This window comes from Suricata suricatta, chromosome 7, assembly GCF_006229205.1.
Source record: "Suricata suricatta isolate VVHF042 chromosome 7, meerkat_22Aug2017_6uvM2_HiC, whole genome shotgun sequence".
NCBI classification, from domain to species: Eukaryota; Metazoa; Chordata; class Mammalia; order Carnivora; family Herpestidae; genus Suricata; species Suricata suricatta.
Window position 1 is genome coordinate 5,658,912 of NC_043706.1, and position 12,578 is coordinate 5,671,489.

At 44.8% G+C, this 12,578-nt stretch overlaps 1 protein-coding gene across 1 annotated transcript in view; it reads left to right on the plus strand.

Annotated features, from left to right (window-relative positions):
* Positions 1 to 10,710, plus strand: part of DCDC2 (doublecortin domain containing 2) — a 149,543-nt gene extending 138,833 nt beyond the window's left edge. Inside the window, exons 10-11 of the mRNA XM_029945257.1 lie at positions 5,291 to 5,593; positions 9,273 to 10,710. Of these exons, the coding sequence (XP_029801117.1) occupies positions 5,291 to 5,593; positions 9,273 to 9,374 (405 nt within the window). The 3' untranslated portion in view covers positions 9,375 to 10,710. The remainder of the gene's footprint in view (positions 1 to 5,290; positions 5,594 to 9,272) is intronic.
* Positions 10,711 to 12,578: the final 1,868 nt, after the last annotated feature.

The following is a 12,578-nucleotide window of genomic DNA, read 5'->3' on the forward strand; positions in this document are numbered from 1 at the left end:
CGGACAGGTGGCCACATAGCTCTCCGTGCTGTTCAGGAGTTGGGGCATATAGTTTCCTTAAAAAGCGAAGCACGATTCTCATAAAATTCACCATAAGCCATTTTTTAAAGTTTATTTACTTTGAGAGGGGGGCAGGAGGGGCAGAGAGAGGGAGAGAGAATCCTAAGCGGGCTCCATCCACACTGTCAGCACAGAGCCTGACTTGGGACCTGAATTCAAGAACCATGAGATCATGACCTGAGCTGAAATCAAGAGTCAGGCACTTAACCGACTGAGCCACCCAGGGCCCCTAACCATTAACTATTCCTAGATACACAGTTCTGTGGCCGTCAGAAAACGCAACGATATTGTGCCATGGTTCCCTCTGTCTAGTTCCGGGGCATCTCCCTGTCCCCAGAAGGAAACCTCAGGCCTGGTAAGCAGCCCGTCCCCGTTTTCCTGTCTCCCCAAGCCTGGCCACCACGCCTCTGCTTCCCATCTTTGTAGTCTATCCTGTTCTGAGCATTTCGTGGAAATGAAGTCCTACGGTCTGTGACTCTCTGTCTGGCTTTGCGCAGAGCAGCCTGCCCCCGGGGGAGGGCCGTCCTCACCAGGAGAGGAGATCCCAGGACCTCCTAAGGACTGCATTCTCCTGTGTAAACTCTCCTTTGTGGGCGCCCACTGCTAGGGCCCTACGCCAGGTTGGAGTTGTGTGTGGGGAACTGGGGTCAGCCTGGAGAGAGGAGGGAAAGGATGGAGGAAATGTGCGTCCTGCTGACCTTGGTTTTCTCTTCCTCGATGTCTTAAGGACCGTTCCCTCCCCCTCGCAGCTCCCTCCCTCTTGTGGAAGGAGTGTTCTTTTGTTTCTCTGTAGGCCCTCACCACGGTATAGATTTTATCTGTGTGTGTGTGTGTGTGTGTGTGTGTGTGTGTGTGTGTGTGTGTGTATGGGTGTGAAGCCCAGTGTTCCTTCTGGCCATGATTTGATTGATGTGTGCACTGGAAACATCTTTAATAATTTAATGCCTGCTTCAAAAGAGATTATACCAAAAAGCACATTGCTTTTCATTTATTCATTACAGATCTGTCATGGCAGAATTTTTTTGTTTTTTGGCCTGAATCATAGTGTTGTAGTAATAATAAATTGTGTTCTACACACGGCTACTTTAAGGGATTATATGCCTTTTAACTCATGCTACCGTCTTATTTAAATTGGTCAGATCAGTATGGTAGAGTGCCTTACTCTTCTGCATTTTGTCAAGTTGAGCTAACCAGATGTGGCATCATGTGATGGATATAAAACTCCCCTGTCGGGAAAGTCTAATGGAAACAACGGGACGGAAGTGTGACACTGCGTGTTAGTGCTCGTAACAGGTGCGGAGTGGGGAACAGAGCCTCCGTTCAGGGCCGGGCGTCTCCTTCCTTGCAGAGAGGTTGGGGTCTGTCCCAGCCACTTGCACAGAAGGGAGGAAACCATGTATATGTGTTTGGGAACTAGGAGTGAAAAAAAGGGATAAGAGGAAAAACACCGAACTAAAAACTGAAAGCCAACTCCCACTCATCTTGCAACATTTAGGTATAAATCCTGACTTCAGGAGAGGAAAACAGACTTTTCCCGTTTTCACAGAAGTCACCTTAACAGACTTTAGCGAGCTCTTGGAATATATTCCCGGAGAGACCACGGACAAATCCAGATTCCTAAACGACCACAGTGAATTCTGAGTTTTCTTCGTTACTATTATTCAATTTTTTTTATTAACCAAAAAATCCATATTACTTCCTTTTGAAGCCAAAACCAAGCATTGTTGTTAATTGGGAAAGTTTACGTACACTGACAATTTCTAGGAGGGTGAAGTACAATTACCCAGTTCTCAGGACTAATTTAAAAAGCAGTTTGCTCCTGCTGGCTGCCCGCACGGGTGGTATTTTCTGGCTTTTTGTTTATGTAATGGCTTGGGGACTCTGCCTAACAGATTTATAATGCTCCCTCCCTAGGTCACAGCAAAAGTCTTTAATAGAAATCCAGAAATGTTTGTGCTTTCAGGTCAGTAATTACTTAAGCATTAAAAGCAGTTTTACCTTGCTGCGTCCCATCTTCCGGCCATTGAAAGTACACGTGAGTGTGCCTGCAGTCGTACCGAGGTGAAATGGCAGCTTCCTGAGTTACTTCTTTAAGGAAGAAAACCAGGGCTTTGGGGCAGAATACTGCCTTGGGTTTAGGTCCTGGCCCAACCTGTTCCCAGCCGTGTGATGCGATGTGAGAAGCGTTGAGTGGATCCTCATTCTCCTTCCGCGTGTAACGGGCACTACGAAGCGGACTCTGCGCAGCTGGTACAAGGGATTCACCAAATGAGGAACGGATAAGCCCGTGACCTTCGGCACAGGTGCTCCATGTACCGCACCTGCGAATGGCGTTCCTGCGGGGTTTCAGTCGTGGTGACCAGAGGCTGCCATGCCTAGCACGGAAGGTCCCTGTCCTGACATGTTAATGCACCTGTTACTGCGCTGCTCTGAGCTCCTGGATGCCAGAGGCTGTCTGTCCTATTTGTCTCTGAATGCGCAGCATGTAGGGTACTGCTCAGCACGGGGGTGCTCTAGGTCCATTCACGCACGTCGTGGTGACAGCCCTCCTCCAGGGGTCTCCTAGGGTCACACAGTGAGTACCCTTCCTGTCCTTCAGAGTCACTAAGACCGGAGCCTGCTCTCTCTGGACTTGAGGCCCCTTGGCATTTTCTTGGCATCTTGTGACATGTGAGTGGGAAGCCACCCACAGTGATTCTCTGGATTTGGCCCCTTATTCCGGCTCTTTCCTGCCTGAGTTCTCCTCTCCATCCTAGTGTCCTATTGAGGAGGCCCCTCGAAGCTCTTGCTCCTCAGAGATGCGGACACGCCACCTTTGGCCCAGGACGTCCCCCCCTTATGCTCTTGTGATGACAGCGTCCACCCTCTCACTCACCAGACCCTCCCTCTGCTCGTGGCCTGCAGCGTGTCTGCCCCAGGGCTTGGCCGTGCATTGTTGTCTGTAGAGAGAGAGGGACAGGCCTGTGGAGGCAGAAACGTGCTGTGGTGTCTTTCGGAAATTGGAGATTTTTCTCACCATCCTTCCTTTAGTTTCCATTTCATAAATCTCTGTCTTGCCTCTCAGCACCATCTGGCAGATTCACCGTGTTTTGTGCCCCTTTCTGTCCAGCACTTGGCCTTCCCAGAGCCTCACCCAGGACGGCAAGCTCAGGGACTGCGGGCCTCACGCTGTTTGACGCTAAGCATCTGCGTGGACACAGGAAAGTCACAGCCTCACCACGCTGTACTTTAAGCTCCATGGTTATTGGAATATCTTAACAACTAATTTTTTTTAAGTGCATCTTTGATACCGTGCAAAGTCGGAGACCTGATTGAATAGGATATGACCTCAAAGCCCCAACTCTCTCCTTTTCAAAATAACGTGTGGGGTTTTTGCCCTGAACTTTTAGTCCGCTGTGTTTTGTTTCTCTTCTTTACTTCAGAAACGGAGAACGTTACATTAACTTTTGCAAGAAGACCATCAAGACCTTATCGCAAGCATGTGGGCAGCTTGAGAATGGTCGTCCAGAGCTGGGAGGAGGAGGGAGAATCAGGGTTGATCGCAACTCAAACCCTCATTATGTTTTATTTTTTCTAAGTTTATTTATTTACTTTGAGAGGCAGTGGAGGGGCAGAGAGCAAGAGAGGGAGAGAGTCCCAAGCAAGTTCTGGGTCATCAGCACAGAGCCCAGCACAGGGCTTGATCTCATGAACCATGAGGTCATGACCTGAGCTTAACTGACGGAACCCTTATTGCATAGCTGTTGAAGGACTACACGACGTGTCCGGTATCAGCCAGAAAGAGACAGGTCTAGAGTCCTAACTTGGAACAAATCCTGTCTATACTTAAAAAAGAAAAGAGTTATTATTTTATTGGCAACAATGAAGAAAAAGGAGTGTCCCGGGATAGAATGTATTCTACAAATGGGAGTGACTCTGATGTTTCCTTGGGATGTGATGTGGCAGGTACTGTGGTGGGAACTGGTGTAACTTCTCTCGTTGACTCCTTGTGGATGTGGATGTTTTATGATCCTCTCATTTTACAAGTGGGGGTTCTGGTACTAACAGAAGTTAGGTAACAATAAGTGTCTGGCCAGGGCTGGAACCTGGGTCTTTATCCAGGGTCCTAGCACTGGTTATTGGCCCCCTGATGGCTTTTAAAGCAGAGGGACATGTACCCAAATAACGGTCAAATGCCTCATTTGAGCTTATAAATTCTTGAGCAGTTACTATTTTTATGGAACGGACAGATTTTCTTGGCCTTGGATCCGCATGAGTGTTTTTGTTCTTAGAGACATGCCATCAATGCCCAGGCACTATGTGGAAAGTGGTCCAGATTTGGCGTTAGAAAGCCGGGGTTCACATTCTGGGGCCACCACCATTGCCTTCTTTTAGTATTTGGAGCTATAACTGTACACCTGGCAGTAGCCATGAGGGTGATGGTTTCTCCACAAAGACTATTTTTTACCCTCCTCCCCCGGGCCAGACGCACGGCGAGGTACTGGCCAAGGACCCTGCAGTCTGGCTTCCTCTCTGCCATGGGGCTTCAGAGCGCTGGGTCCGGAGTTACATGCTTCGTTCTAGTTTGGGCTCTACCACCGATGTGGGATGTTGGGCTACACATTGGGTATCTTTGTACCTTTGTTTCCTCACCTGTGAAAAGGGAATAATACCTACATCACCGGATGGTAGTGAGGAGTGAAGGCCTGCTTGGCGCTTGGGCATGGCCTGTGCCCTTGTGGGGTGTGTGTAGGCTCCTGGCGTCAGGGGACAAGCGCCTTAAAGCCCCGGCCCAGCTCCGCGGGTCCGATCGGGGCTGGGAAGCCCCCACCCACCGCGGCAGTGCGATTCTTGCGGGTCCCCGGGGTCCCTTGGTGCCGCTGGGGGCGGGGCAGCTGGGGAGGGCCTGGCGGTGGCGTGTGTGTGTGTGTGTGTGTGTGTGTGTGTGTGTGTGTGTCTAGGTCTTGCTTTACACAGTGTATAGAAATGGTGCTTTGGTTTCTCTGATGCTTCCTGTAAGCCATAGAATTTAGGGGCTTTTTTTTTTAAATAAAGGAAAATGAAAGAAAAAAAATGACCTTCCTTGGAAGGGTCACATTCAGTAGGTGCTCAGAAAAGGTTAGCACATCGTGTACACGTGGAAGGATGCTTTACTTGACGGCAGCAGAATAATTACTACGGCGTTATACTGTGTAGTGGAAAATCTCTGTCACACTTCTTACTTTTACCATTACTCATTCTGATCCACCAGAGACCAGCAGAAATAGTAGATGAGGAAGAAGATGGCGAGAAAGCCAAAAAGGAAGCAGAGCAGAAAGAAGATTTTTCAGGAGTGAATGGCCAAGTTGAAGAGGGAGCAGGTGGGGAGGCTGCAGATGCCCCTGAGGAAGTCGAGGAGGCCCCCGATCACAGTGAGGGGCAGGCAGGTCCTGCTCGAAGTAATGGAGGTACTGATGAAGAAAATGGCGAGGAGCTGGATCAGGTTAACAAGGAGCTTCAGGACGCAGTGGATGAAGAAGTCAAGTCTCAAGGAGCTGGCAGTGGACAAGATGAGGTATTTCTATTGCTTTTGTTCACTTGTGTTCACGTGTGAAAGTGTGTGTGGTATGCATGCTCATGCACTTAGAAAATTATTCAAACACTTGAGACTTGCCTTGGGACCACTTATTGTTGAGCAGGGAATGACCCAATGCCATTTACTTGACTATATTATTTCAGTCAGTTAACAAGTATGTCATACACCAGATGAATAATTTCCAGAGAATCCATGCATCTCTTCTGTCATCCATCCACCCAGCCAGCCACCCACCCAGCCAGCCACCCACCCATCTGCCCATCCATCCATCCACTCAACTACCCACCCATCCACCAATCCATCCATTTACTCACTCACCCACTCACCCACCCATCCACCCAGCCAGCCAGTCAGCCAGCCACCCATGCATCCAGCTACTCATTCACCTAGCCACCCACCCATCCACCATGCATCCACTCACCCCCCCATCCACCCATCCCTTATCTCATTCTACAAAGTTTGCAGAGGCTCCTGAGAGTATATGTAACACATATAAACAAATGCAAATAAGAGTGGGGAAGGTATGGAGCAGAAACAAACATTAAGGTTATGAAACATAGGCATGAAAGAAAGAACATCACCTCTGTTATGGGTGATGTCTCTGCTCTTTAGAAATATTAAAGTTTAGCTTGTTCAGTCCACATTAAATGGGTTAATTGAATTAAGTGTTCCATGCACCAGCCACTTAATAATCTATACAGTTCTACTTATTATACAGAGAGGGTAAGGGAACATGTGGAGAGGGCTTCTTCCTAGCCTGTGTTCACCCCACTGGCCCTGCAGGAGGATATGCTCAAGTGCTGGCATTCTGCCAGAGGATAGGTGACTAAATTAAGAGACTGATGAACAGGCTCAAGTTCAGTTCTTCATATAAGGGGAAGGATAAACCCCACAGCAGGCTCCCCATCCACGTGCGCCCTTTCTTCCTGTCTGTCCCTCTTATCAGGGCCCACCTCCTCTGGCTGTAACCTCACTCTTTATTCCTGATGACCCATATGATGAGTGGGCTTTTCTTGATGATTTAGTATTTTCGCTCATCTGTTTTATTTTGCTTAGGGCGGGATCAAATTTAGTCATGGTAAAACGCAAAATGTTCTTGTGGTTAGGTTTCAGTAACCAGGACAGAATTCCCTGTAATCTGTTGTCTGGCTTCTACAAAAACGTTCTCAACATCTAAATGAAAACACTCAGTGTGTCTCCTGCTTCATCTTTCCTCGTGATAGGAGACTCGCAGCGGTAGTCAGTAAGAAACTCCCGTGTACGCAGTTCTACAGAGTTACTAAAATTTAGCTGAATGTTGTATCTTGAGTCTGTTTGTCGTTAACATTCAAAGACAAATGCAATTCCATGGTTCCCTTTCTCTCAACAAGGAAACAAAATGAACTTCTCAAGGTGTGCGCATGTGCGCACACACCCACCCCCACATACAGTCTAGGGAAGCAGGATGGGGTATCTGCGGGCATCTGGCAGAAAGCACGGCAGCGCAGAGAGCAGAGCCCTCATTCCTATGGCAACTATGATAGCAGACTTCGTGGAGCTCTTTGTTGTAGTTGCCTTTGCCGGAAGTTTGCAGCAAGAAGTCAAAGTGTAAGTCGTGTGTGGGATCTAGATGGTAGGATCCAACTCTGCCCTTTCCCAGGGTTTTAGGTTGTCATTCAGTGTTATAACCTACATGGATTTGACAGAAATGAACGGATTGCCTGTGCTTCCATTCTGTAAATCTAACTTTTTAAAAATGTTTATTTTTGAGAATGTGAGCGAGATATAGAGTGTGAGCAGGGGAGGACAGAGAAAGAGGGAGACACAGAATTCGAAGCAGGCTCCAGGCTCTGGCACAGAGCCTGCTGTGGGGCTCGCCTTCACAAACCATGAGATCATGGCCTAAGCTGAAGTCAGACACTTAACAAACTGAGCCACCCAGGCAATCCTTTTAAAAATTGGCCTTTTAGGGACACCTGGGCAGCTCAGTCAGTAAAGCATCCAACTCTTGGATTTCAGCTCAGGTCACAATCTCATGGTTACTGAGTTCGAGTCCCATGTTGGGGTGTGGAGCCTGCTTGGGATTCTCTCTCTCTGCCCCTCCCTTGCCACTATCTCTCTCTCTGTCAAAATAAATAAGTAGACATGAAAAAAAAATAGGCTTTTATATGAACTGGGCCTCAGTCAAGATCAAGCTTCCGTACTTGGAAGTACAAGTGTTCCTGGTACATATTGGCAGTGAATCTAAATTAGTGGAATTGCAAATGAACAAGTACCTGATATGTCACGAGTTAGGGGTTTGGAGAACTCCAGAATTGCCAGAGCAAAGCAGTTCCCCACGAGGAGACTTAGTGCTATTTGACTCACCTCTCTTAGAACGGAAGTTACATGTTACATGTTGTTTATTTCTCCCCAAAGTACCTGGTCAGGTACGTTTTAAGCATATCGAATATATGCATAACAAGGTCTATGTGAATTATAAATTGTACATTAAAAATTAACTTTTTCCAAAGGATTCTTTACTTCTGTGATGACTGAAGATTCAGTGTGTTGGGTAACATTTTGTTCCATGTAACAGGTCTTAGGCACACCATGTGTCATGATTGTAGGAGGACATCGGAAAGCACATGTCAAACACACAACAACTGACTCTCTAAAATTTTATTTTATTTATTTTGAGAGAGACAGAGATAGCGCAAGTGGGGGAGGGGCAGAGAGAAACAAGGAGAGAGAGAAAGAATCCCAAACAGGCTCTGTGTCATCAACACTGAGCCTGATGTGGGGCTGGAACCCATGAACCATGAGATCATGACCGGAGCGGAAACGAAGAGTTGGATGCCTAACCCACCAAGCCACCCAGGCGCCCATCATCTGACGTTTTTATTGAGCTTGTATTATATTCAGAGTACTACTTGAGACACCTTCTGACATAATAACGTTGAATAAGAGACAGTCCCAGTAATTTTTTTTTTCTTTTTTAGAGCATGTACCAGGGCTGTAGCGGAAGGGGCCCTGGAGCTATTCCTACTGTCCCCACATCTGTGCCCCCTGTGGGGGCTGTGGAACCTCCAGGAGTCTAGTGGGAGAAAGACCGTACACAAGACAGTATTCCCAACACCAGAAACGAAGTCCTGGTGGCAGAGAAGCCACTGCTCTTGGAGAAATACCCTCCCTGTATTTGATTCCTCTTGTGCTCTTGTCTTACTGGGCACCATATTTACAAAGACTTTGTGCATGCTAGTAGGAAACTATCAGAAGAGTGTCTGGGGTGGGGCTGGGGTAATGTGCCACGAAGGTAGGATTGCAATTGGAGTTTTCCCCTTTTCTCCTAAAATGCTGAAATGAAAAGTATAAATAATGCCATTGAAAAGAAAAACTTAATGTGAAATCAAGAAAAAAATTGAGAAAAATGAAGCCTGCAGCACAAGATGAGTCTGTGCTCTTCAAGCGCATCGTGGATTATGGTCCCAGGATGGACTTTTGTGTAAGCAGGGTATTGAGAGTGGGGTGCCCACTGGGTAATGGCTAACTAAAAAACAAAGGGAAGCCAAGGACCTATTTTTAGTTGAATGATTATATGATTACATGAAATACTGAGTAATGGTTTTCCTTGGGAACTTTATGGCCTTTGTAACTAAAGAGCTGATAAATATCTTTGTTTTGATCTCGTTTCTTCCAGGCTGACTTAGACCCTCAAAGACCACCAAGACCAGAAGTAAAAATCACCAGTCCACAAGAAAATGAGAATGAACAAAACAAGGACTATGCCGTTGTAGCATAGATCATTTCTAAAGAGAGTGCATTGATTATCAGAAAAAAATGAAGGGTTACAATACTTGAATGATAAGTATATAGTTATTGTGGAACATGATGTGACAATATGGTTGACTACTACCTACTGAATTTTAAGATTAGAGGCTTAATGGAAAGATTAGATGCTTTTGAATAGCTACTAAAGGAGAGTGGCTTCTTTTCATGGGATGTGTTTTTAAGAGTCATTTAGAAAAATTAAGAGGGATAGAGGGGCATTTACCCTGGACGACAATTGGCCACTTATCTCTGTAAGCGGTGCAACAGAATAGGACCACACCTATTGTATACTTTTCTACAAATTTAGAAGCGAAGTTATTAGATTGGAGCTTATTCTAAAGCACTTATCTAGGAAGGCACAGCATTTTAAAGAAATGATAATAGGATAGCATGTACTATTTTCTTTAGAAGCAATAAACTCTTGAAGAATCAAATTGTCGGGTAGTTTCAGACCCGGCAGTAGATAGAAATGTTCCAGTGACTTGTTGACATTCCTTTCTTTCTTCCTGCCTATCTCAGATCCCATTTTACATGAATTCAAAAGGCTATTACCCAGTTCTATCACCAAGCCTGCTTGGATGGTTTAAAAATCCTGGCTATGTTAGAAGTCTCAATATTGGCTAGTCTAAAGATTAAATTCTTTCCAGATAGTTTTTTTTTAAGAAACAAAATAAAACAACCTTCCCCGAAAAGCAAAAATAACACCCCCCCAAAGCCAAACAAACAAAAAACCCCAAGAAAGCATAATAGGAAAAAAAAGAGCAGGCTCTATGGAGAGTTTGTCACTGCTTGCTTTGACTTGCTTTTTGGACTAGGATTTCTATATCTATTAGGATTAGCCTTGTTATACTTTTGTCCCTAGGGATATTAGCAAATGTCTATTTTATTGGCCAGCAATATTTAGATTTTCAAGCAGATTCCTCCCTATATAATTAGAAGCCACATGTTTGAAATTGTGGAAAAATGTTTAAATTGTCATCACAAAACCAATTCCTGATTAGAATTTTGTGAGCTAATTAAATCAACTCACAATGACCTTGTTAGGTATATATGGGGAGAAATGTAATTGTATTAGTTTTTTGAATTTTTAGGAGATGGTGCAGATCTTCCTTAAATATAGAAATAATATATTTTTCTCAGATGAAAGACTATTTTTGTTAATTATGTAGATGTTCTAAGTTTGAAATGAAAACTTCTAGTGCTTTCATAGAATTCATTATTAATCTTAAGTTTAGAAGATTTTCTTCCTCTCCAGGTTTCCTAATCGATCATTTGGAATAAAAGTAGTTGTATCAAGCACTTAATAATACTATAGGAATCTAGTGTATTTTTCCTAGAAGCTATTTTAATATTTTCTATAAATAGGAAGCATAAGCGGATACTATAATGTAACAGTATTGGAAAGAGAGTGATATAAAGGTATATTAATCTGGGAAGGTGAATTGTAAATGGGGGTTTGCATTTCTGGTATAAAATCTAGGTGGCACTTTTTACTAGTAGGCTTATTTTTTTCAAGTGGGACCATATAAAGCACTGTAGACTACAAGCAAGAGTCTTGTGTTGTGAGGGAAATAGTCTAGCTGGTTTTTTAATGTTAAACCCCCCTAGTCCTCCTAGGCCTGGGGTTAATGATTTTAAATGGGTTCTAGATATTAGGCATTAAATATAGGAAGTTATAACTGATTATCAAGGTGATCCTTTCACTTTTCTTTTTTTCTTCCTTCTTTAGTAGAAATATTTGTTTTTTTCTCATGTTCTTTTCTTCATTATACTATAAAGCTTAGGTTTTCAGGAAGTTTTTAAGAGGCATCTCCGTGAAGCACAATGTTGTCTTACATGAAGAACAAAGTATACAAGGCCCTGAAGGGATGAAAGGCCATAATAATGGTGGCAAAAAAAAGTTGAACAGTTGGGTTAGAATTCTTGTCTTGGATGTGCATATGTTGCCACCTGGTGACAAGCTGTCATTGTGACCTAAGTTGAGGGGAGGAACCACAACTCATCACTTTAAGATACTCTGCAAACGTATATTACAAAAAAATAAAGTAGCATCAGATCAGGGAAGACACCATTCACAGAATGGAAAATGTGGATGTCATTTTGGAGATGAGGTCAACACACGTGACAAAAGCTGATTTGTCTCCCACACGTGGACATTTTCTCCATGGGAATGGTGGCCTCCGTGTCCCAAGTTAGTAAGCTGGACTCACGGACAGATTTGGGGATCACGTCTGTGAGTGAGCAGAAGAGCCTCGGTGAGGCTCGGGTATTGTTTCCGGGCGAGCGGGTGCGGCGGAAAACCCCCTGAGCTCTGAGGTGACTCCAAGGGAACACTTTGTGGTATCAGTTCTTCGTGAGGCGGTGTGCACAGACTCCATAGTTTTAGTCTTATGGAACCCTTTTCTCGAACTTAATTGGGTTTTAAGATGTCTGTAAACAGCTAGTTTCTTAGTTGAATTGGAACACTAGAGTTTCGCAGAGCAAATACAGATTGCAGCTAACGTCATTTCCACGCTAAGGAAATTTCATCTGGTGGCACTTTCTGTTAAATAGCTACTGAGCATCGATTTCTAGTTATACAACATGATACTCTGGCCATACAGTAACCCTTTTCTCATCATTCTTCTCCATAGCTGTAGAATAACTTTTCACGTACTAAGACATTTTTCCCTATGTGTGTTTTGGGAGAGTACATGAATGCCGTGCTCCCAGGAAGAGCACGATGCTCTCACACCTCCTGTTTTATTCTGAGGCTGTTGGCTCCTCCTTTGGTCTGTAACGACAGACCCGTCCTCCATGTACGTGGCTCAGAGTCCGTGAGCTCTCTCTGTGGGCTTACGACTGTGAAGCCACACTAATGCAAAATTATTCATGTAATTTCAGCTTGTAACTCACACACCAACTTGTCCTCACACCGGCTCGTAACTCCTACCCCAACATCCTGGAGCATTTCATTTAGCGGCCTGCCTGATCCACAAAGGAAAAAGTTCACTCACCTAGGAAACATCCGTGTATTCAAAATTGCCACAGAACGTCAGGAAGGCTTCTTTTATGTTATTAACTGACTCTCCTAAGAATTAGCTCTGCCCTTTTGCTCAACAAGTATCAAAAGCAATGTTTTTAAAGGCAGGCTAAGTTACTAAAGAGAAAGCATCACATCTGAACTGTTGCCAAT